Here is a 26,940-nt window from a genome sequence, read left to right on the forward strand (position 1 = left end):
TAAATCTTGAGTACCTCACCTTAAAATCATGGTCCTTACTTCTACCATATTTACATCTTCTAGAACATAGAATATTGTGTCAAATTCTTAACATTGCATCAAGAAGCATTAGATGCTTACTGCCAGTCAAGTACTCACTGCTGCTAAAACTACATGATGAGTGCCCACAAGGATCTTACAATCTGTTCCTTGAAGAACAGGCAAACGGTTTTACTGGCTCCATGTTAATTAATACAGTTATACTTTGAGTTATTTTTCTAAAGTGGGAAAAAATTTCGTGCTAATGCATCTTCTGCTCCATTTTCCTTATTTCTAGTGTCACTGGATTTAGGGGTGAAGGTGAATTTATGGAAACAAAGGAAGTTAATTAGCCCATTTGAGCCTGGATACTTTTGCTATTGTTAGCATTTTGAGCTAACCAATTGAAGCAGCAATCACGCCCACCCCAAACATAACAAAGAAAATGGTACGTAATTTACAGGATTTTTTATTCTATTGGAATATAAATATGTAAGCCAGATAAGGAGAGGAAAAATGGAAGCATGCCTAGTAGAAATGAAGGAACATGTATCATAATAGGAACCATCTGCTCTGGAAATTTGCTCTGGACACAGTCCTTTAGATGGTTGCCAGATTAATTTAAAAGACATGTATCTTTCCCATCATTACCAAGTGGAAACTTAATAACAGCTATATATAGACTAGCTTTTCATTTTAACCTTAGTATATAGCTAAGAATGGACATCTGTTCATGCAGCCGTTTTCTAATTTATGAGTATTTTTTTTACCTAGCTCATCCATTACTTGAAATCATTGATGGCAAATATAGATTTTCTGTTTTTGTTTCCTCACCATTTGAGGATCTTTTTTGCATTCTAAAATAAGAATCCTTGTTTATGTCCCCACTTAATAGGGCTATTAGGCATTTGGAAATGATTCTGATAGATGTGACTGTATATCCACCTGTTTGTTGCCAGCATTCAGAGATTAGTAAATGCTATTACTTTAACAGAACAATTTTCAAAAGAAAACACCGATACTAAGTAGTTTTCTCTCTGCTTGAATTAAAGTTTTCTTTAAACTTATCCCTTATTTCCCCCTTAAATTTTCTATTTTTAATGAGTTAGTTTTCTCTTTTTTAATGATAAACTACTTTATTCAAAACAGATGGTGATATACTGTTAACTCATGAAATATTACACCTTCTAAGTTGCAGCCAGCAGTTTCTCCTGCTTGTTTAGACTGCTGCTATAGGACATTTTTATATCTGTTTACCAAATTCAGGATGAAACAACTTCAGAGAAGATAAAACCATATACAGTATTCCATACAATGCCCCACCCCCAAAATAAAACAAATTTACATTCTCACACTTTATGAAAGAGCTCTCGATTCTGCTCACTTTATTCTGCTAGGGATTGCCTCCCAAGATGTAGTGTATCCCTCATGCCCTAAAATATATTTACAGAAATCTATTAAATATATCATTCTTTTTCCCTGACATCATCCTTCATTTATAATTCATTAGGAGTCATGGATCATAAAATTTTGAGCTGAAAGGAACCTTATATTACATCATAAGTAGATTAGTAGATTAAAAGTAAAAGGATGGAAAAAGAGATACCATATAGGTATTAAAAAAAAAAAAAAAAAAAGAAGCTGAGGTACATATATTGATATCAAAGTAGACTTCAGAGCAAAGAAAATTACCAGGGATAGAAAGGGTGATTGCATAATGGTAAAAGGGTCAATTCACCAAGAAGACATAATAATCCTAAAATGTGCCTAATAATAGAGCTTCAAAATACATAAGCAAAAAAACTGAAAAAACTGAAAGGATAACTAGACAAAGCTACCATTTCCTCTGGAGATTTCAACAATTCTTTCTCAGTAGTTGATAGAAGTAGTAAGTAAAACTCAGTAAGAATTGAAAGACTCTACCAACAAACTGGATCTAACAGGCATTTATAGAACACTTCACCAAACAATAGCAAAATAGGAATCACAGCTTCTAGATTCCTTAGAGCCTGCAATGAAGAGAAAGAGTCTAGAACTGTCTTCTGGCAAAATGGAACTTTGTATAACATAACATAATCACTGGAGTGACATCATATCATATTTGCTATATAAAATTAATAATCCTCTAACAAGAATTTCAAATATCTGGAATAAAATAGGTAATATCACTTTATTGGGATGATATAACAATTGCAAACATATATTCTCCTAACAAGGGAGCTCCAATATACCTGAGGTAAATCCTGACAGAATGGCAAATGTGCACATGAAACGATATTCAGCATCATTAGCCATTAGTGAAATGTGAATTAAACACATACTGAGATACAACTAAAACTAAAAAAAAAAACAACAAAAAAACCTGACAATAGCAATTGCTGGTAAGGCTCTGGAACAAGTGGGATGCTCATACACTGTGGTATTAATGCAAAATGGTGCAGCCACAATGGAAAACATTTTGATAGTTTCTTATAAATTTAAACATACATTTAGCATATGACTCAGCAATACCACTCCTAGTTATTTAGCCTAAAGAAATGAAAACTTATCTTCACAGAAAAACCTGTACATGAATGTTTATAGCATCTCTATTCATAATTGCCCCAAAGTGGAACCGACCCAAATGACCTTCAAGGGATGAATGGACAAACTATGATATGTCCATACAATGGAAAACCCTCAGCTATAAAAGTAATGAACTATCTATACACTCAATAGCTTAGTTAAATCTCAAAGACCTTGTGGTGAGCCAGTCTTAAAGGTTACTTATTGTATGATTACATTAATATGGCATTAAAAAAAAAAAAAGACTACTGTAGTAGAGACTAGATCTGTGGTTCCCAGTTTTTAGTGAGGGGAGGGTGTGAGTAAAAGGGATAGAATGAAGAAGTTCATTTGTGGTGGTAATGGAACTGTTCTGCATCCTAATTGTGGTGGATGTTACATGAATCTATGCATGTGTTAAAATTTCTAGACTGATACACAATCCCAAATCAATTTTACTGTATGTTAATATAAAATATAAAAATAAATTAAATTGTATAATTCTTATTCAATTAAATCATACTTATGATTTCTTGTCACATTAGACATTCTTGGGATTAAGACGTGTGTAAGGGATTTTGTAAAACAAATTTCACGTGATTATACAAATATTACAAAAATTATACTTTAAGGCATGAAGCACTACTAAACATAAAGAGGGACATTTCAGTAGAAAGGCAGAACAATCCTAGGTTTCTATGAACATTACTTCAAAATATGCAAAGCAAAGTTAACAAAACCAAAATGAGAAGTAAACAAATCCCCAAGCATAAATGAACTCTAACACATCTCTCTCAGTTACTGATAGAATGAGAGGACAAACAACAACAAAACCCAGAAGATTCGAACAACATATTTGATGAAAATGTTCTTTATGTCTGGCAACTCCAACAATTCTCTCCAGTTATTTTGATATGTTATAAATCAGTTGTTAGCAAGAATTTTTTGTTTTCTAAATCCTTTGGAGTATTTTCTCCTAAAGTTTAACAAATTAAATAATGGAACCATGTGAAAATAGCAAATGAATGGAAAACATTTTGCAAAGTGTCACTAGATAATCCTCTGTTACATAACTCCAGAGACTTGCAGGAACAGATAAATGTAATGAACTTGTATGTGGGTTCTAAGGAACTGGTTATGCAAAGACAGAGTCATTGTCCAGGCTTCTATGAGCAAATCAGTAACAGAATAACAGAACAATGAGAAACCATAGGAACCTTTTGGGTCTTTGTGGAAAATGAAATTGTAGAAGAATAATTGGTCCTGCTTTACAGAAAAGTTGCCTTTTTGCTTTTTCTCCTGATTATTAAACACATCTCTTTTATATATGGAAGACCATTCTACTCATCAAATATAATTGTTATTGAAAATATATTTATCAGAAATATGAATTATATAGCCTTACAAATAGAAAGGAAAGGAAAAATGGGTGAAAAGAAAAGCTACTTGTAAAGATAATCCAGAAAAGTATGGATGGATAAATACTGTAACTTTTTAATACTTAAAAAAATAAGCATTTGATCATCTAAGAGGATTCTGAAAATGCATCCAAGATAACTCAATACTCATTCCCAACAGAATTCTTGATCAACTACAATATAGGTGTACTGATCTGGATATATTATGTCACCCCAAAAACCATATTCTTTAATGCAATCTTGTGGGGGCAGACTGATTAGTCTGTTGATTAGGGTAGAAATGCTTCATCAAATTATTTTTCCATGGAGATGTGGACCTCACCAATTCAGGGTGGATCTTAACTAAATCATTGGGGTCCTATAAAAGGGCTCACAGACAGAAGGAACTCAGAGCAGCTGAGAGAGACATTTTGGAGAAAGCCATTTTGAAACACAACCCAGGAGCAAAGGATCAGCAGATGCCAGCTGTGTGCTTTCCCAGCTGACAGAGATTTTCTGGATGCTACCACTCATCCTTCAGTGAAGGTAACATTGGTTGATGCCTTAGTTTGGACACTTTTACAGCCTTAGGACTGTAACTTTGTAACTGAATAAACCCCCTTTATAAAAGCCGATCCATTTCTGATATTTTGCACAACAGCAGCATTAGAAAACCGGAACAGATTTTGGTACCAGGAGTCAAGAATACTTCCAAGATTTTTGAACTGAGGCTTAGATTTTGACCTCAGAAGACTGCAGGAGAACAACATTTTGGGGGAATGCCAGGAATTCAGTTTTGGACATACAAAGTCAGAAATGCCTATTAGACATTCAAATGGAGAAGTCAAGTGAGTTGTTGAATTTATGACTCTGGAATTCAGCTGAGCAGTTCAACCTAAAGATATAAAGTACAGTTTCATGAGAGTGTGGGCTATATCTTTTTTGTTGTTGTTGTTGTTTCTGTGTGGCCTGTACCTATATAATGTCTAGTACTTAAAAGGTGCTCAAGATATAGCTTTTGAGTGAATTATTACAAACTGGTGAGCTGTGTGCTGGTAAATGTATAACAACAGGCTCTCTGAGGAAAAAAAAATGTTCTGATTTGTAAAGGTTGCAGATTTCCATGATTTAGAGCCACCAAAGTAACATTGCTGAACTCGGAGTGGGAAGAAACTGCACATTTAGTTCTCCCTGGCCAGTACAAACTGGCTCCAGAACACAATTGAAGCCTACCATTGTGTACTATTGAGCCACTTAAATATTTTCCCTTACTTAGAGGAGTACATAAAAGAAAAGTTTAAGTAACCTTGATACTTGGGCAGGTGTGAAGGAAAAAACAAAATGGCTTCTCATAGATCATACTATAAGACTGAAATAAGGAACTTAGGCCAATATTTAAAAACCTGTCATGTATCAAACTTAATAATAGAAATAATGAGCTAATTTATCGCTGTACCTTTAGGCAGGCTTCTAAATTATTTCACACAGGTGAGCTATTTTTATACAATTTCTGGAAAAGAGATTTCATAGCACACAAAATAACCTACTATAATGTGAACAGTACTTTCTTGTCAGAACTATCTTTTTGATTTCTAAGTCAGCCTAGATAATGTGTAAAAATGTTCCCATAGAGCATCCACCACAAAGTATCTGGAGTCAAAACTGTTCTTCACTTATATCAAAGTCATTATTGATTAATTAAAATAAATACTGCTAAATAATCAATTTTTAAAATTATTTTGCTGCATGTAATGAAATGCAATTTTGTTGTAGATAATTTTGAACAGTACAAAAATAAAATTACCCATAACCTCATTTTTAAGAGAAAATCAAATATATATCTACCATATTGCATGTATATAAATATGTCAGATTATTAAATCCATGGTCTAAAAATTCCTCATGTGTTAGGGATCCTGCCGAGTATAAAATGGGATTCAGACTCTAACTGCACCTAATGAAGTGGTAGGGCTGCAAACCCCAGTTGTCTATTTTGTAGCATTTATTTTTTGTACCAGTGGGGAAGCCTGAATAAAAATGACTGATGCTCAGAGTGATGAGGCATAGGGAAGGGGAGTTATGGACAAGTCCTCAACCTGAACATATGGTTTAGAACTGAACCCAGTGGAGATGGAGTTTGTGAGCAGAAGCTGAAGAACCATGGTTATTAAGAAATTGGTAACACATGGAGTAAAAGATTAGGGAAAAGACCATTTTTTCCAAGTTCTCTTTGGGACACAAATAGACATCACAAAAATTTCAGGCAGAGAACAGTGTTTATAACTTATGAGTTTTGTAGATTTGGATGCTATATACTAAAAATCAGCATCCTGGAGAAGGATGTGACTTCTTCCTCCAGAGAAATTGCCGAGTTTCTGCATCCAAGTGTTGACTGTGCTGTTTTGTTTTGTTTTGTTGGTGTTGAGTTGGGGAGGATGGAAGTGCTTAAAGGGACTGTAGATGAATTCTTGCAGGAATACTCTGGGGACTCTGAAATAATTGGGAGACTACAGCAGGGAGAGGTTTAAAGGTAGAGGTTATGGACCTAAGAAGTTGGGATGTTCATGCTAATGTTATGTCATTTATACCCATGGGCCTGGAGACTTGGGAGAATTTGAGGCATTCAGATATGTGACTTTTTTTTCTACATAAAATTGCATTTTATAGATGCACCGTCATTTATTTGATCATTTTCTTTTGTTGGGATTTCAGTTTTTTTTTTTTTCATGCTTTGACTTTTGGTTTGAAAAACATCCTTGAACTTAAATGTCATTAAAATCTCTTGTGATTTCTTAGGGTTAATTCTGAAGAATTAATTTAGAAAAAATTTGTGTTGCCAAACTGCACTCCTGAAAATTTTTTGTGAATTTATACAAAACTACTAGATTAAACTTTATGAAACAGTTTTTTACAATTTCAAACTATGAAAATGGAATTTCATATTGTTCGATCCAAAAGTATATGTAAAAATGCCCTTTCCTGTGCATACCTACAATTTTAGTTTGTCAGGGCTGCTATGATAGATAACACAATGGATTGCCTTACACTTTAGTAATTTATTGTCTTGTGGATTGGAAAGCTACAAGTCTTACATGGAGGCATTGGCAGGGCTTGCTTTCTCCCAGTCTGTAGCATTCTGGCACTCTTCCATCACATGACAATCTCTTTCTACCTGGGTTGGCTCCTCTGTTTTCTACTGATTTCTGGGTTCTACTTCTGTGTCCAATTTCCTTTGATTATAAGGATTTTAGTCATATGGATTAAGGTGCATGCTGATTCAGTGTGCTCTCCTCTAAATAGGACCTTTGAAGATCTTCTTCACAAACAAGTTCATCTCCACAAGACCAGGGGTTAGCACTTGAACATGTCTTTGTGGTTCAATCCCCAACCCCTACCAATCTCTTTCAGTTTTAATAGGTAACAAATGGAATCTCATTGCTCTACTTTTCATTTAGTTGTTTACTCTTTTTTCAAATTTTAAACTTTTTATTTCAAAATACTCCAAACTTACAGGACAGTCACATAAGTAATACAGTCCCCATACAGCAACATACCAATTTTAACACTTTGCCACATTTGACTTATAATTCTATGTAAATCTATCCATCAATCTATCAGTCCAACTATCTACACATCTATCTGTCTATATATTTATCCATCTATTTTCTAAACACTTGGGTTTAGATTGTATACATCATGCTCTTTTAACACTTAATATTTCCAAGCACATTTCCTCAGAACAAGAATATTCTTATGTTTCCACCTTAAGTACAGTTATCAAGTTCAAGAAATTTAACATTGATATACAGCTTGCAGTCTATATTCTAATTTTTTCAAATTTCCCAATAATGTCCTTTTGAACCTTCTCTCCTCCCTTGTTAGATCCTGTCCAGGATCATATATTGCCCTTAATTAGCATAGTCTCTTTAGATGTTCTTTCTTTATTTCCTTTTTTATTGTTTTTGTTATTGTGGGAACAGACATACAATATAAACTTTTCCATCTCAACCACTCCCAAGCATATCCTTCAGTGGGATTAATCACATTTCACTATGTTGTGGTACCTTCACCACCTTCCATTGCTAAAAATTTCCTGTCCCCCAAAACATAAGCCTTATTTTGCATTAACTTATTTTGCATTAAATTCCCATTTCCCCTGCCTCCTAACCCCTGTAATCTGTACTATAATTTGTGTCTCTTTGAGCTTGAATATTTTTCAGTATTTTATTTGTAGTTCCCTGGGGCCTACATTTAATACCATAAATCTGTAACAATCTTGTTTGCTTTGACACCAACTTAACATCAATAATACACATAAACTAGACCCTTTCTATACTCCTCCTTCCCCCCACCTTTATGTAGTTCTTGTCATAAGTTACATGTTTATACATAATGAGTCCAAAACCATTCATTTATCATTACATTTTATGCATTTGCCTTTTTGATCCCATAGGAAGTAAGCAGTGAAGTCACAAACCAAAAATGCAATAGTACTGGCATTTGTATTTACTCATGTCTCCCTGGAGATCTTTATTTCTTTATGCAGCTTTGATCTATTGTCTTTTGTCCTTTCCTTTCAACCTGCAAAACTCTCTTAGCATCTCTTGTAGGGCTGATCTAGTGGTGATGAGCTCCATTAGCTTTTGTTCATCAGGAAATATTTTTTTAATCTTTCCCTCATTTTTGAAGGACAGCTTTGCTGGGCATAGGATTCTTCTAGGAGTTTTTGCTTTCAGCACTTTAAACTTGTCTTTCTACTGCCTTCATGGTTTCAGATGAGAAATTGGCACTTATTCTTATTGAGGCTCTCTTACATGTGACTTGTTGCTTCTCTCATGGCTTTCAAGAATTTTCTGTTTATTTTTGGTATTCAACAGTTTTATTACAATATGCTGTAGTATGGGTTATTTGGGCTTATCCTGTTTGGAGTTTGTTGAGCATCTTTGATGTGTATATTCATGACTTTCATTAAATTTGGAAAGTTTTAATCCATTATTTCTTTGAATATTCTCTCTGTCCCTTTTTCTCTTTCTTCTCCCTCTGGGATTCCCACAATATGTATATTTGTATGCTTAATGGTATCCCACAGATTTCTTAGTCTCTGTTCACTCTGTTTGCTTTTCTTCACTCTTTTTCCCTTCTGCTCCTCAGGCTAGATGATTTCAATGATCTTATTTCAAGTTCACTGATTTTTTTTTCAGCTCCAATCTGCTGTTGAATCCCTCTATGGAATTTCTAATTTTTGTTACTGTGTTCTTCAGCTCTGTTTGGTTCCTTTTCATTATTTCCATCTGTTTTAGTTTCCTGGCTGCCAAAGCAAATACCATGCAATGGGTTGGCTTAAACAATGGGAATATATTGGCTCATGGTTTTGAGGGTAGGAGAAGTCCAAAATTGAGGCATCAGCAAGGCAATGCTTTCTCTCAGAAAACTGAGGCATTCTGGGGCTCACTGCCAGCTATCCCTGGTCCTTGGCTTTTCTTCCACGTGGCAATACACAAGGCAACCTCTCCTGCCTTTTCCCTTCTCTTCAGGGTTCCACTGATTTTCAGCTTCTGTTGGCTCCCTCTGGCTTTCTCTATGTCTGTGACTTTCCCTATAAAGCATTCAGTAATAGGATTAAGACCCAACCTGATTCAGTTGAGCCACACCTTATCCGAAGTAACCTCATCATAAGGTCCTATTTACAAGGATTCACACCTACAGGAGTGGATTAAGTTTAAGAACATGTTTTTCTAGGGTACAACACTCCAAACCACCACACCCACACCATCTCTCTATTGATATTCTTGTGTTCATCTATTGTTTTCCTGATTTCTTTTAGTTCTTTGTCCATGTTTTCTTTGAGCATATTTAGGACCATTTTATTTACATCTTTTTATGCTATGTCCCAGGTCTGGTCCTCCTCATTGATGGTTTCTAATGCTTTAAACTTCTACTGTGCCTGGGCCACCACTTCCTATTTACTGTTATGCTTTGTAATCGATTACTTTTTATAAATGCAATTTTATTGAGACATATTCACACACCATATAATCCAAAGTATATAATTAGTGGCTCACAGTATCATATAGCTGTGCATTCATCACCACAATAAATTTTAGAACATTTTCATTACTCAAAAATAAATAAATAAATAAATAATAAAGACAATAAAAAAATTAAAAAAATAAAAAAGAACACCCCAGACCTCCCATGCCCCTTATCCACCCCTATTATTTATTTATTCATTTATTTATTTTGCCTTTATTTTATTACTCATCTGCCCATACACTGGATCCAGGGACTGTCAGTCACAAGGTTTTCACAATCACACTGTCTCATGGTAAAAGCTTTCTAGTTATACAATCATCATCAAGAATCAAGGCTACTGGATTAAAGTTCAACAGATTCAGGTATTACCTTCTATCTATTCTAATACACAAGAAACTTAAAGGAATATCTATATAAAGCATAAGAATGAATTTTTGACTCTATTTGAAATCTCTTAGCCACTGAAACTTTATTTTGTTTCATTTCTTTTCCCCCTTTTGGTCAAGAAGGTATTCTCAATCCATAATGCTAACTGGATCACTGGAGTCATATAAAGGAGTTCACAGACAGAAGGAGCTCAGAGCAACTGAGAGTGACAATTAGAAGAGGAGCTGCAGCTACTAGAGGACAAAATGCCCCAAGAGCAACATTTTGGAGAAAGCCATTTTGAAGGAAACCTGGGAGCAAGCAGACACCAGCCATGTGCCTTCCAAGCTAACAGAGGTTTTCTGGAAGTCAATGGCCATCCTTCAGTGATGGTACCCTATTGTTGATGCCTTACCTTGGACACTTTATGGCCTTAAGAGTGTGACTCTGTAATCAAATAAACCCCCTTTATAAAAGCCAATCCATTTCTGGTGTTTTGCAAAGTGGCAGCATTAGCAAACAGGAACACTATCCTATGTGAACTCTCAATGGCTCCTGGTATCATCACATAATTATGCATTCACCACCGAAATCTATATGAGAACATTTCAATTTCTTCCACAATGAAGAAGAGAAAAAAATAAAAAAGTAAAGAATAAAAAAATAAAAAGAAGAGACAACTACCACCACAAGAATTCTATACCCCTCCCTTATATCCCCCTCTTATTCTCTTATTGACATTTAGCTTTGGTGTATTGCCTTTGTTATAATTAATGGGAGAATATTACACTGTTACTGTTAACTATAGACCCTAGTTTGCATTGATTATATTTTTCAATATACAATCCCATTTTCAATACCTTGCAATGGTGACATTAATTTGCTCCTCCTAATGTAAAAACTTTCTTATATTTGAACATTTAATCACCATCATTGTCCACTCTAGGTTTTGCTAAGTAATGCAGTCCCAGTTTTTATCCTCTATCTATTCTTCTGGTGTCATCCATGCCCCTAGGATTCCTCTTTTTACTAAAGTGACATTCAGCTTTGTTCATTATACCTACAGTATTGTGGTACCATCATATAGTATTGTGCTATCCATTTATGAAGCTTTACAATTAATCCTGTTGAACATTCTGTACTCCTTCAGCATCAAATGCCTAATCACCATCCTCTTTCTATCTCCTGATAACCCATGTTCCAAACTTTATAAGTCATTGTAGTTAGTTAATATTAGTGAGACCGTACTGTAGTTGTCCTTTTGTTTCTGGCTAATTTGGCTCAACATAATACCCTCAAGGTTCACCCTGCTGTTATATTTTCTGTGCCTTCACTCTGTATTACAGCTGTGTAATATTCCATTGTATGTATATACCACAGTTTGTTTATCCACTTGTCCACTGATGGACATTTCAATGTGAATAATGGCAGTCATGAATAATGCTGCTATAAACATTGGTGTAAAATAGCCATTCGTGTCCCTACCTTCAGTTCCTCTGAGTATATACCTAGTAATGGGATTGCTGGGTCATACGGCAATTCCACACTCAGCTTCCCATAGAATCGCCAAACTGTATTCCAGAGCAATTGCAGCATTCTATGTTCCCACCAACAGTGAATAAGAGTAGCTCTTTCTCCACATCCTCTCCAGCACTTGTAGTTTTCTGTTTATTTGATAATGGACATTCTAGTAGGTGTGAGATGATATCTCATTGTGGTTTTGATTTGCATTTCCCTAATAGCCAGTGAAGTTGAGTATCTTTTCATATTTTTTATTCATTTTATTGAGATATATTCACATACCATGCAGTCATACAAAACAAAGCATATATTCAATTGTTTACAGTGCCATTATACAGTTGTGCATTCATCACCAAAATTAATTTTTGACATTTTCATTACCACACACAAAAATAATAAGAATAAAAATTAAAGTGAAAAAGAGCAATTAAAGTAAAAAAGAACACTGGGTACCTTTTTTTTTTCCTTCCCCCATTTTTCTACTCATCCATCCACTTTTCATATGTTTTTGAGCCATTTGTATTTCCTCTTTGGAAGAGTGTCTGTCCATCTCTTTTGACCATTTTTTTTTTTAAATTGGGTCCTTTGAGTTTTGTTGTTGAGTTCTAGGATCTCTTTTTATGTTCTAGATATTAAACCTTTATCAGATTTGTGGTTTCCAAATATTATCTCCCATTATTTAGGCTACCTTTCTACTTTCCTGACAAAATCCTTTGATGTGCAAAAGTGTTCAATTTGAGGAGATCCATTTTTCTATTTCTTCTTGCTCATACTTTGGGTGTATTGTCTAGAAAACCACCTCCTATCACAAAATATTTAAGATATTTCCCCATATTTTCTTATAATAGTTTCATGGTCTTAACTCTAATGTTTAGGTCTTTGATCTTGAGTCAATTTTTTGTATAAGGTGTGAGATATGGGTCATCTTTCATTCTTCTGGATATGGATATCCAGTTCTCCAAGCACTGTTTGTTGAAGAGGTTGCTCTGTCCCATTTGAGTTGACTTGACCGTCTTATCAAAGATCAGTTGTTTATTTTTGAACACTCAGTTTGATTCCATTGGGCAGCGTATCTATCTTTATGATAGTTCTATGCTGTTTTGACCAATGTAGCTTTGTAATACGCTTTAAAGTCAGGCAATGTGAGAACTCCCACTTCATTTTTCTTTCTCATGATATTTTTAGCTATTCGGGCCACTCAGCCCTTCCAAATAAATTTGAGTATTGGTTTTTCTATTTTTGCAAAGTAACTAGTTGGGATTTAAATTGGTATTGCATTGAATCTATAGATCAATTTGGGCATAACTGACATCTTCACTAAACTTAGTCTTCTGATCCATGAACACAGTATGTCCTTCCATTTATTTAGATCTTCCATGACTTTTTTATGCAATTTTTTTTGTAGTTTTCTGTGTATAAGTCTTTCATGTCTTCGGTTAAATTAATTCTATTGGCTGCTATTTTAAATGGAATTTTTTTCTTGATTTCCTCCTCAGAGTGCTCCTTACTAATGTATAGAAACACTAGTGATTTTTGCATGCTGATCTTGTATCCTATCACTTTGCTGTACTCATTTATTAGCTATAATAGCTTTGCTATAGATTTTTCTGGATTTTCTACATATAGGATCATGTCAACTGCAAACAGTGAAAACTTTACTTCTTCCTTTCCAATTTGAATGTCTTTTATTTCTTTTTCTTACCTAATTGCTCTAACTAGAACTTACAGCACAATGCTAAATAACATTAGTGACAGGGGCATCCTTGTCTTCTTTCTGATCTTGGCAGGAAAGCTTTCAGTCTTTCCTCATTGAATATATTAGCCATGGGTTTTTCATATATTCCCTTTGTCAGGTTGAGGAAGTTTCCTCCTATTCCTCTCCCTTGAATTGTTTCCATCAAGAAAGTATGTTGAATTTTGTGAAATGCCTTTTCTGAATCAGTCAATGTAATCATGTGTTTTTTCCCCTTTCATTTATTGATGTGTTATATAACATTAATTGATTTTCTTGTATTGAACCACCCTGGCATACTTGGAATAAATACCATTTGGTCATGGAGTATAATTCTTTTAATGTGCTGCCGGATTCAATTTGCAAGTATTTTGTTCAGGATTTTTGCATCTATATTAAGTAAATAGATTGGTCTGTCATTTTGTTTTCTTGTAGTATCTTTTTCCGGTTGTGGTATTAGGGTGATGCTGGCTTCATAGAATGAGTTAGGTAGCTTTCCCTACTCTTCAATTTTTTGAAGAGTTTGAGTAGGATTGGTACTAATTCTTTCTTGAATGTTTGGTAGAATTCATATGTGAAACCATCTGGTCCTGGACTTTTGTTTTGGGGGAGCTTTTTGATGACTGACTCAATCTCTTTATTTGTGATTGGTTTGTTGAGGTCTCCAGTTCTTATTGAGTCAGTGTTGGTTCTTCATGCTTTTCTAAGAAGTTGTCAATTTTGTCTAAGTTTTCTAGTTCGTTAGCATATGGCTGCTTATAGTATCCTCTCATTATCTCCTTTATTTATGCAGGGTCAGTAGTTATATCACCCCTTCCATTTCTGGTTTTATTTATTTGCATCCTCTCTCTCTTTTTTTTTTTTTTTTTTTTTTTTTGGTCAGCCTGGCCTAGAGACCATCAATTTTATTGATTTTCTCAAAGAACCAACTTCTGGTTTTGTTGATTCTCTCTATTGTTTCGTGTTCTCAGTTTCATTTACTTCTGCTCTAATCTTTCTTATTTCTTTCCTTCTGTTTGTTTCAGGGTTAGTTTGTTATTCTTTCTCTAGTTTTTCCACGTGAGCTGTTAATTCCTTGATTTTTGCTCTTTCTTCTTTTTTAATATAGACATTTATGGCAATAAATTTCCGTCTCAACACTGCCTTTTCTGCATCCCATAAGTTTTGATATGTTGCATTCTCATTTTCTTTTGTGTCTAGATATTTACTGATTTCTCTTGTAATTTCTTCCTTGACCCACTGGTTGGTTAAGAGTGTGCTGTTTGGCCTCCATGTATCTGTGAATTTTCCTGCCTTCCACACGTTATTGATTTCCAAATTCATTCTATTATGATCTGAGAAAGTGTTCTGCATAATTTCAATCTTTTTTAAATTATTGAGATTTGCTTTGTGTCGCAACATGTGGTCCATCCTAGAGAATGATCCATGAGCAGTTGAGAAAAATGTGTATCCTGTGTTGTGGGGTGCAATGTTCTATAAATGCCTCAAGTGTAGTTCATTTATCATGATTTTCAAAATCTCCATTGATGAGAGTGGTGTATTAAAGTCTCCAACTATTATTGTAGAGGTTCTACTTATCCCTTTAATGCTGTGTTTGCTTTATACATTTGAGGTACTCTGGCTTGGTGCATAAATATTTATGATTGCTATGTCTTCTTGATGAATTGTCCCTTTTATTAATACATAATGTCCTTCTTTATCTCTTTTAATTGTTTTATATTTGAAGTCTAATTTGTCTGAAATTAGTATAGCTATCCTTGCTCTTTTCTGGTTGTTGTTTGCATGAAATATATTTTCCAACCTTTCATTTTCAACCTATTTTTGTCTTTGGGTCTTAAGTGAGTCCCTTGTAAACAGCATATAGATGGGTCCTGTTTTAAAATCCATTCTGCCAGTCTATGTCTTTTGATTGAAGAGTTTAATCCATTATCATTTAATGTTATTACTGTAAAAGCAGTACTTTCTTCTACCATTTTGTCTTTTGGATTTTCTATGTCATTTTTATTTTTTCTCTCTTTAATCCATACTAATAATCTCTATTTCTAAACTCTTCTCTGAACCTCTCTCCTGTGTTTTTCTATCTGCCTTTGCATTCCTTTAGTATTTCTTGTAGAGCAGGTCTCTTGTTCACAAACTCTCTCAGTGTCTGTTGTCTGAAAAGGTTTTAAACTCTCCCTCATTTTTGAAGGACAGTTTTGTAGGACATATAATTTTTGATTTGCAGTTTTTCTCTTTCAGTATCTTAAATACATCATACCACTGCCTTCTCACCTCCATGATATCTGCTGAGAAATCCACACACAGTCTTATCAAGCTTCTCTTTTATGTGATGGATTGCTTTTCTTTTGGTACCCAGCTCTATGTGCCCATTTTCTTGGGGCACAGCGCTTTTCCAGGATTCTGAGTTCATCCAACTCCAAAAGCTTTTCTTTTCTTTTCTTTTTTACGCCCATCAACCCTGCCTTCTCTCTGCTTAGGAGCTACCTCCAGGTTCCTTTCATGGCTGCTCCAGGTTTGTCTGTATTTGGAGCTTGTATTCAGCAGTCTGAATTTGTTAATTAAATCCACAATTGGAGCCTGCTTGAGCTCTCCTTCTCTTACTTTTAGTAGAAACTGCTTCTTTTCCTCCAAGGAAGTGACTCCAAACAGCCTGCTGTGCCAGTGGGGGAGGGGCGCCAGCCTCCACAGTTTGGGAGATTTACTTATAGTTCTACACTGTGATCTTGGCCCTTTTACCTGTTCCAGACAGGTGTACAATGTGTGGGTGGTCATGGAAGTCCCCAAAACAGTTGTTCCAGACAGTTCTTGGTTATTTACTAGGGGCCCTAAATTCCACACCTCCTTTTACCACCATCTTGCCCCTCCTGTAAACTTTTTTTGAAATCTGAGTATTTTGATATTTTGATGTATTATCCCTAGAATTTGGACTCTGAGACATCTGTTTCTTAAGCTTACATCAAGCTAGTGTTATGAAGAGCTTTTCTTGAATGTGAGGAGCTAACCAAAAAAGAAAACACTTTTCCCGGTAGCCAAAGTGTAGGGACTGCCCTGATCGTTTGTGTGAATGTGTCTTGGATATGTGAATGTTTACATGGATATGAATGTCCCCTCTTCCTTAGAAAACAGTTTCCTCACAGCCCTGGGCACTGCACTGTGTGTCCTACAGTCCACAATCCCTTGCCCCAGGCAGCACGCCTTGACTGCTCTCCCACATGCTCTATGGGAAAGCCCTATGAACCACCTTCTACAGCACGGCAAGTTCTGGGATGGTGGATCTCTTAGGCCACTAGCACACAGACTGGACCAGACACATATGTTTCCAGGATGTGCATGGGGATTACTATGCTCTCTCCAGAAAGAGCACCAGGGATCTGTACTAGGAATGCAGGCCAGCTCTGTGCTGAGTCAGTGAGGGGAGAACAAGGGGCCAGTCAGGGCACCAAGAGATGCTACTGCTTTTAAGTTTTCTTTTTCTTAACTCAGTGCTCACTCTGTTACTGCAATCCTTTAACTGTTTTCTGGAGCTTTAAGAAAATTGTTTCTGCCAGTTTTGCTTGTTGTTGAAAGCTTCTGTGAGGAACAGAACTCTGAAGCATGTCACGCCATGATCTTGATTGCAGTGGGGTCCAAGGTGATTTACTCTTAATGCTTATTTAGTCAGCAATTGGATTGTGTGCTTACCATGTGAAAACCAGTGTGATAAGCATAAGGATACAAGGATGACTAAGAACAGATTTGAACCTCCCTTCATGGTGTTTACAATTCTTATAGAGGTAATTATTAATCAAATATTCTTAAATATAACTATAAAATTTAATCTATGAAAAATGCTATGGCTAACATACGCTGTGAAAATCTCTAAGAGGTACCTAAATTAATTGTGAGGCTCATGGAAGCTTTTCCTGTGAAAGTGATTTTTCACTATTACTTAAGAGGAACAGATACAACTAATGAAGAACTGTAAGAAGAGTATTTCATGCAGAAGGAACAGTGTGTGTTCAAATTTCTATAACAAAAAGACAGCACAATACATTCAGCAACTTTAAAGAGGATCTGTGTGGCTGGGTCAGAGATTAGGCCAGTTGAGTAACAGTATGAGATGAAGTTGGACAGGTCAAGGGATTAAGCTATACAAAGCCTTTTCATCTAGATTAAGAATATTATTTTTCTCATTAGAACAATGAGAAAACATTGAAGGATTCTAAGAAAGGATGCAGGAAACATTTTCTCATGTGTCCTTTGAAAACATCACTCTTTTTTTTTTTTTGCTATGTGAACCCATTGGAGTGGGTTAAGACTGGATGTGGTGAGACCAATTAGGAGGTCATTCTAGTAAGCCATGGTAGATATGGTGGTAATTTGGACTAGGGAAGGTAATTTGGAATAGGGATGTAGGTAGTTTGGACTAGATGTAAGAGATAAAGGTGATAGATTTGGGAGATATTTGAACAACCAAATAGATACTTGTACTATTTATTGAAATGGGGAACACTGGAAGAAGAAAAGGTCTGGAAATCAAATAAGGGGTTTGGTTGCATTTAAGGTAACTTTCAGGCATCTGAAGTGGAGAGATCAAATACACAATTGATTATCCATGACCAGAGTTCAAATGAGGGTTAGGAATGGGATTTTAAATTTGTAAGCCATTTTCTATATACCATTTTATGCTTTTTAAATTTTAAACCATATATAGATATTATCTATTCAAAAACTTAAAGTAAAAATTTTATAGAATAAGGTAAATCTCTATATTCTAATATCAAAAGATATCCAAGATTCACAATTTCTTCAATAAGTGTTTAATAACCCAGCAATTTTAAAATGATGTTGTTTTAGTAGAAAAGTAAATATATGTGTATATATGCATGTTTATAATGGATATGCAGAACAGTGTGTGTGAATCCATTATAAACATACATATGTGTATATATGCATGTTTATAATGGATATGCAGAACAGTGTGTGTGGATGCTAAGAGAGGCATTCAGAAAACAGGCAAGCCCCCTGCGCAGTGGTTCAAAGATCAAATAGTATATATTTAGGGAGTAGTATTGCAATTTAAATTTCTAATATTTATATTTTTGGATTTTTTTTTTCTTTGCAGTGTGCATGTGTGTTTCTTACAATGAGCAAGAAAGAAAAAAAATACAGTTAAAGATTGGGATTAAGGAGGCAGGGATGGATCAGTATCAGACTGGGGGCTAGAATGAAAATGATATGTAGTTTTTGCAACGTAATTCAAATTTGAATTTTCAGCTTCTCAAGCTATATCCAAAGTCCAGGTGACAAAAATATTTCTGGAGGATATATGCTCTATCTGTTCTTGCATTTTTATCCTTGTATCAAGCAAGACCATCTGAAAACTGTGTTTAGACAGACATTTAGTCTTCTGAGAACTTCATTCACTGACTTATGCTTTGGCATCTTGCCTTTGGCCTCCTCAGAGACATGCTAAACAAATGCCTATAGGAAACCTGCTTTCACATAAATGGCAATGGGGACACAGTGCTCTTTATAATCAGAGAATTTCCTGAATCTCAAATTACAGAAATTCTTTAGCCCTTACAGAATTTGTAAATCATATCATCATTTATATTTTCCTTTTTGTATAGCTATGAAGAGGCTCAGAGACATATATGAAGTCCAACTTCCGTAAGTGATTAATACTCTATGACCTGAAAGTCTATATTACTTTACCCTGGTCTTCTTATTTTCTTTCTCTATATATTTTCCCCAATCTTAATTTTTCATTTATTTATATTTGTGTGCTTTACTGTTTGGATTCTTATGTGCCTCCCCAAATCCAGAAGATAATAGAAAAATGTGAGTGCTATTCATTCAAAATAGATAAATGAAACCATGAGTCTGGAGGAGCTTACTTGGGGGGGGGGGGGAGGTAGAAAATAAAGGAAGGAGAAAATAATGCCCAGGATTTAGCTCTGAGAAACTTATGTATTTAATCATTATGTAGAGGGAAAGAGTCAGAAAAGGAGACATGGAAGAGAGGCTGAGGGGGAAGGAGGAGATCAGGTGAGTTGGATGCTAAGAGAGGCATTCAGGAAACAGGCAAGCCCCCTGTGCAGAATATTGCTGAAAAGTCAAGTAAGTTGGGAACTGAAATGTCCACCTGAGTTCACCATATGGTTGTTTGGATAGAGTGTTGGGAAAGGAATTCAGATTTGAGTGGCTCAAAGATCAAATAGTAGATGATGAAATGGAGACATGAAATATAAGCAATGTATATCTTTATATATTTATTAGATAGTTTATTTCTTTTGTGGATTTTCTGTTTGTCCTTTGTCTAGTATATGTTGGTTATATCTTTTAATAGGCCTGTAAGAATATTTTATATATTAAAATTTTGACACTCTGCTAAATATGCTGCAAATTCTGTTTTGACATATCCTTACTACTTTTATTAACATGACCATAATATCAAGCAGAGTTCTTCTAGTTATATAACAGCCACCTCTGATTGCATCTTAATCTCTGATGATCTTATGTTTCATTCATTTAATTAATATATTTATTGCTTTCTCAATGTATTAATGGTTAATTTTATAAAAGCATATTATAATTTTAACTGTACTGTCATAGGTCACTACAATAATGATTCTCGTGGATATAAACTGGATATTTTTTAATCCTTGAGAAAGAACTGCAAATTGTAGAATGAGTCAAACATTCATAATAAAAATCCCTAAAAATAACCTTTACCAAACATAGTTTTAATTAATAGTTTGCAAAGAATTCAATGATATAAAGTGATTGATCTTAGGTTGAACACATCTAGTCCATTATCTGGACTAAATAACGATTCAAGTCTTACTGTAACACTAATAAAGAACATTAATTTGTTTCGTAGCATGGACAGTGACTCTTCCTAGAGTGGAGAGAAATGAGGAGGTTGGCTTAGGGTAGTAAAATTAAAGACTGATAAAGGATTTTTTTTTTTAATTACTAAAGACTGATAAAGGATTTTTAAAAATTAATGTGTTATATGTTTACAATATTTGCAGCAATCGTGTGTAATTTACCACAATACATTTAGATAATTTGTTACCAGATTGAGATAGCACTATTTTTCATGACAGTATATTTTTATTTGTTCATAATAAATTTTCAAAAGCCCTCCATAGAGGTTTTACAAAGATTTTGCATAACTGTTAGCTTTATGAAAATGAGTAAACTAGAATCTTCCTAAAGAAATTAAAAATAAAGACTAGCATGTAAGATAAATTTTTATCTATTTGGCTAACTATATTATTTACTTGAGTTAGATTAAATATTTCTTTAAAAATTATTCATGTTAGATATATCCCTGGGTTTGAAGTATCTAAAGTATTTTTGCTATCTTTGTTAATGCTTTTAGGTTATTAGATAAAACATAATAAATTACTCCCTTAAGGTTTTCAGGTAAGAAACAGCGAATGTCATTTTGTAAAACTCTTAATTAAGTATTTGGATCAATACTAGACCATGTGCCCTAAAGTTGCCCTTTACTATATGTTAATACAACTTCCTAGAGTTTCTAACCTAATTGCAAAAATGTGATTAGATAATGAAAGGAGATATTTGTTTAACAATTTTCTAGTATAACCATCTATTAAGTGGTATATTTCATTATGGAATAGAAATTACATTATTTGTAATATATTAACTAATCTATTAATGATTTTCTAATTTTACATTCTCAATTAATATATTGGTAATATGTGATATATGTAAGATGTGAATGTAAATGTATGCATAAGATTATATGCATGTATACACACAAGTATACACACATAAGTGCTAAATTTCAATTTGCTTGATAATAATGACCATGTTTAATTAAACCTTACTGTCAACATTTCTCCCTAGGATGCACAATAATGTAGGAGTTAAAAGAATCCCAGGTCCTGGAGCAGACTACAGTGGTTTGCATCTTGGCTCTACTGTATGGTCTTCGGAAAGCTTAGCATATTTTAGATATTATATCTAAATGCTATATTTAAAAATGGCAAATTTGGGGAGGATGGTGGAGAGAAAAGCAGCTCTTTAATGAAAAATAATTCTACCATGTGTGTATGTGTGTGCATGTGTGTTGTGTGTGTGTGTGTGTGTGTGTGTGTGTGCAGGGGTGGTGATAAATAGCCTTCCAGGCAAGACAGAACTGGGTAGAACTGAAAAACAGCTTCTTGGCCAATAAGAAAACAGTTTTGCAAGAATTTGTAACAAACAGAAGGTAGCCTGCTTCAGGATAAGAACGGAACCTGTGATTTCACATTGGAATCTTTAGAGTTACTAATATTATGAAAAAAAAAAAGTAAATATATAAAGTAAGCGTTCTCCCAATACACAATGAATACCAAACACATCAAGGTGAACTCAGCAAGATATGTGACCACTGACTTCAGATTCTCCATTCATAAAATATGTGTTCATTAAGTGAATATCTACCATCCTTTTCAGGTCTAAAATCTCTGTCATAGGAGGCTGAAAACATTTTGCTGCAGCTGGAGGAATTCCACATGTGACTGAATCAAAAGCTGAAGTTGTTTCTAAGCTCAGGAGACCTTTTGATTTTAGGCAGAGGGACAAAAATACTTGAATGTATTTTCTACTTAGCTTAGGAGAATACCGTTCAGTAATTCAGGATAGAAAACAATTTAATAAGTGAAGTGTTCATGTTGCAGTCTAAATGATGTCTTCCTTTGTCAATAAGGACTAATTAAGGTTTATTTAAACTTTATGGTTATTTTAATAAAACATTAATTGTATAGGAAAATTTAATTACTGTGAACATATTCTGTTAACTATGTGGCAGGAGGTCCATGCAACCACAACCAAAGACATCACAACTCATCGGAACTTCATGCATAAGATACTGTCTTGGAAATGTCAACCTTGCGAACTTTACTGTATAAAATCACTAAATGACTGCAGATATCACACAGCCAGTTCTTCCAGTTCATATTTGATAAGATACCAATGGGGGAAGATTCCACAGACTGGTAAACTATGGAGAGTTATAATAACTGCTAAATTTGTATAGTCTCCAATTCTAAAATACTTTAAATAGGTTTTTCTCTATTTCTGACTATTTTTTATCAATTGTCTGCTCAAATAAGAATATTCCTTTAAATCGTAGTTCTAAAAGATATTTTCAGTATCTGGATTGAGCATACTTCAGATTTTATTGAAAATTGTATGCTCCTTAAGTTTTTTAGTCTTAGTGATTGACTAACATATGCTAGAAAAGAAGTTGAACTCAGTTTCAGAGGAGTGTAATCAAATAGCAATGCATTGTAAGTAAGTAAACTTCAAGAAAATTTCACATTTTCCATAAATGATGGTGGAAGTAAATTGGAAAACAACATTTTCTCTCCTCAGAATTGAAACACCAATTTCACAGTTATTAAAATTTTCATAGAATTCCATACTACTTCATTAACAATTCCAACATTTTATAAAATGATATGCTAATGATTCTGCCCCGATCATAACATTAAAAATCACATACTTACAAGAAACAAAACAAGAAAACAAAAATAAAACAAATATCATAGAATAAAACAAACAAAGGAGATGCTGAAACCAAAGCATTCACTTCTATCTTGGTGGGACAAGATTCGAGGCAATTTCACCTATTCCTCAACTTGGAAATGATTTGTGTATTCTTTTAACTCAGTTCTGTCACTAGCAGAAGGAAAAGGTTATAAGTTTGTGAGAATCAGTGATAAAAGGAAAGGGAAGGGAAGGTTGTTTCAAAGAGGCTTTAAAAAGTGTGATTTTTATGGTGATTCATCTCTTCACCATAGTCAGTGAAACTAAACATTGATCCTCCAATATACCCATCTAGGTGTGGCACAGGAAAATAATTTCTATAGATTTATGTTCTCAAAGCTTCTGTTCTTGCTATTTCAAACAGTAGACACAGAGGTTGGACCTATGGAAAGAATTCTTTTTCTTATTTTTTCTCAAACGTCAGCTGGATGTAGTAAGAATTACTATTTAGCCTTATTTTATACTGAAGCAATTTTTTGAATGTAGAAATAAGTGCTTTTTTCTTTTCACAGATGAAGACATTGAGACTTAAAGTTAAAGTGACATCACCTCATGCATCCCCCCATGCAGTCTGCCAATCACAAAGCTCAGAGTGGAACCAAGGGGTGTAAGTAGATTTTAGTATGACATTGATTTAAAGTGAAACCAGCTTTCAATAATACCTAGGGATTCACCATTGTCTTTTCACAAATATGCATATTTCTTAGTATTTAATGTGAGAAAGCAAATACACACAGGGTTTTTTAAAAACTTGAGCATGGGAACCAAAGTTTGAGATTTATCCAGCCTCTAAATTGCTTGAGTATCCCAGAATTACCACTGTAGTTGGGGAGACATTATAAAAAACTCTTACACAACTGTACAGTTGTAAAGGAATGTGTATGCCTTTCTCCCTCCCTCTCTTTCTCTCTCTCTCTCTGTCTCTCTCTCTCCCCCATTTCTTCCTTGGGCTTAATCTTGAGCACCATCTGGAAAATTTGATTGGCAACTCTCCAGGCACAAGGTTTATCCAGCTCAAAGTCTCCACTTACTACAGCAAGTTAAACCTAATCCTAGAAATTATGGAAACTGCCAGCCAAAGCAACCTTTTGGACAGAGGTTGCTGCCCATGCTAGGATCATCTGTGGCTGCCAGGCCAAGCTGGTGCTGGCTTTGGGGCAAGGAAAAGGAGATGGGTATGGATGGTGGACAAGGACCAGCATGCCAGGGAGAGGAGGAAGGTAGAGAGTGTTCATTTATTTGCCAGAAAAGTAAAGGATGGAGAGAAGGAAGGTGATACATACACTTTATAGAGACCATAGTTCTCAGGAATTGTTCAAGTCATTTGAGAAAGGTTGGTAATATTAAGTGTTTCTGGCTGTTTTTTCCTATCTGAAATGACAGATTTTCCCCATCTCCTTCATCCCTTCTTCAGCCGCTCTCCCATGACCTTCATGAGGCTCAGGGGGGTTAGAACAGGAGAGGGGTGAGGCCAGGTAAGCAGAATCTCGTTCAGTCCTTTGAGGACTACAAAAGAGTTAGTTACCTGGTTTCCCAAGAAGTCTTTACTTTTATCAAACCTTCCCCACTTCTTTTGTAAACTTACCCCACTACTCTGCTCTTCTCTCCCTTTTCCCTCCTTCCTCCCTGTCTTCTCCTTACCTGTCCACTGCGATGGCCGTCATAGAGTAGATGCTGGCAAACACCGCTGTAATAGGAAAGAAGTTCTGGAAGCGGCAGTAGTTGGCACCAAAGTACCACTCGCTGTGAAGCGCGTAGATGAAATTTACCAAGGTATTGAAGGCGGCCATGGAAGCGTCTGAGAAAGCCAGGTTCACGAGGAAGTAATTGGTGACTGTCCTCATGCGCTTGTGAGCCAGGATGATCCAGATGACAATGAGGTTCCCGAAGACAGCCACGGCCACCACCACGCCGTAAGCCAGGGACCAGAGCGCTATGCGCCAGGACGGCTGCACGAACTGGTTGGTGAGGTTGGCCCGGGGCTGGGAAGGGGCTGCGGAGGCTGCAGGCAGTCCCAACGCGGAAGAGGGGGCAGATAAGTTGCCAGCGTGAACCAGCAGTTGCAGCCACTGAGCCTCAGCTGGCCCCGGTGCCGCTCCCAACGCGAGCGCGGAACTCAGGTTCCCGGTATCCGCACCCACGTCTCTCGCGCTGTCGGTCCAGCTCTCCGCTGCTGGGAAAGAGGCCATCGCCTGGGGTCTGCAATCCCCAACCACCCCACTCAGCCGCCACGAGCCGGACCCAACTACCCCGAAGTTCTTTTCTGCCTCCTGGTCCCCGGGAGCGGGTTGGTCTTCAGCCCCGCCGGGAAGCGAGGTACATACAGAAGGTACCACAGCCCCTGCAAGTTGAGAAATGCTTTGAGCCAGCAGGTGATGCCGCAAGAGCGGCACTTTCTCTGCGAGGTACCGGCCTCTGGCAGCCTGAAGGGATGAGAAGATCCGGAAGAAAGATCTTAGAGTAGGCTCCCCTGGGGAACTCGGGCCCCCGTCCAGGCGTGCAGTCCCTAAGAACAATTTACAGTTCTTAGGCTGTGAAAATGTCCAGAGCTAGAGCTCTGGGGCTTGGGAGCTCTGACTGGCTTTATAGTTCCGTGAAGACCCCAGCTTCGGTGACGTGGAGGACCACGGAGCGGCTGAAACCCTCAGCCCGCTGTGATAACGCTCCTTTCCTTTATCCCGCCCTTAGGATTTCATTTATTCGCTACCCAATGCCTAGCAGGTGGAGCCCGCTGACTGACGCGTGCAAGGAAGGGCTGCGCTTTCTCAGCTTTGATTCAAACCTTTCCAAGGTTGTTTTTCCTCTGTTAACTTCAGGGTAATTTGCTGAGGTCTCTCTTTCTCACCAATTAAACCTAGTCACTGGTGAGGCGAAAGCACCTACCAGGTGATTTTTTTTTTTTTTTTTTTTTTTTTTTTTTCCAAAAAGCGTGCGTGCCTGACTTCAGCCAGCTGCGGGCTGTAGTTACAGAGAGCTGCGCGCTGGCTTTGGTTTTTCCCTAGCTTTTGCAATTTCATTCAACTTTCTGTTCCTGTGTTAAATATTTTTTAGACCCGTCTTCCTCTCGCTCCCACTTCTAAAGTCTACCCTTTTTCTCTCTTCCTTTAATCTCTATCCCCAGAAAAATATTCACTCGATCTAACCACGCACCCTCCTCCACCCTACACCCCCCAAGAATAGTTTCTCTTAAAACAAGATGAGGAGACTTGGACTTTTTCATTTCTTTGGGATGAACGTTTCCTGTGAACGAATTTAAATATATACACTTTGGGGTTCCAGATCTTTGGTGCCTTGGTTTTCCAGGTGAGGAATCACGGCAGTAGCCTTAGTTTCCCAGTAGACTGGCAGGTCTGACTTCTGAGCTTTGGCTGAGAGCAGGGAGCTAGAATGCCCTGTGGAGTGCAAACTGGAAGCAGTAGCCTGTGCTTAGACCAATGTTTCTGTTTGCTCAAGCTGCCAAAATGCAATATACTAGAAATGGGTTGAGTTTTACACTGAGGATTTGTTAACTTACAGTTTTCAGTTCTTAGGTTGTAAAAATGTCCAACTCGAGGCATCAACAGGATGATCTCTGGACCATGAAGACAGGCTGCTGGCATCCTGGACACCTCTGTCATATGGGAAGGCATGTGGTCGGAGTCTGCTGGTCCTTTGTTCCTAGGTTTCACTGCTGTCAGTTTCTGATTCCAGTGGCTTTCTCTCTGAGCTTCTGCGGGTCCTCGCCTAATTTCTCTGGGGCATTTCTCTGTGAGCTTCTCTTAATTTCATCTCTTAGCTTCT

The 26,940-nt window shown here is 36.2% G+C and overlaps 1 protein-coding gene across 1 annotated transcript in view; it reads right to left on the reverse strand.

The window, feature by feature from the left end:
- The window catches only part of TACR3 (tachykinin receptor 3), an 88,918-nt gene extending 63,271 nt beyond the window's left edge, over window positions 1-25,647 (reverse strand). Inside the window, exon 1 of the mRNA XM_037830375.1 lies at window positions 24,802-25,647. Within this exon, the coding sequence (XP_037686303.1) occupies window positions 24,802-25,349 (548 nt within the window). The 5' untranslated portion in view covers window positions 25,350-25,647. The remainder of the gene's footprint in view (window positions 1-24,801) is intronic.
- Between the last annotated feature and the right edge of the window lie 1,293 nt (window positions 25,648-26,940).

This window comes from Choloepus didactylus, chromosome 3 (genome assembly GCF_015220235.1).
Source record: "Choloepus didactylus isolate mChoDid1 chromosome 3, mChoDid1.pri, whole genome shotgun sequence".
NCBI classification, from domain to species: Eukaryota; Metazoa; Chordata; class Mammalia; order Pilosa; family Megalonychidae; genus Choloepus; species Choloepus didactylus.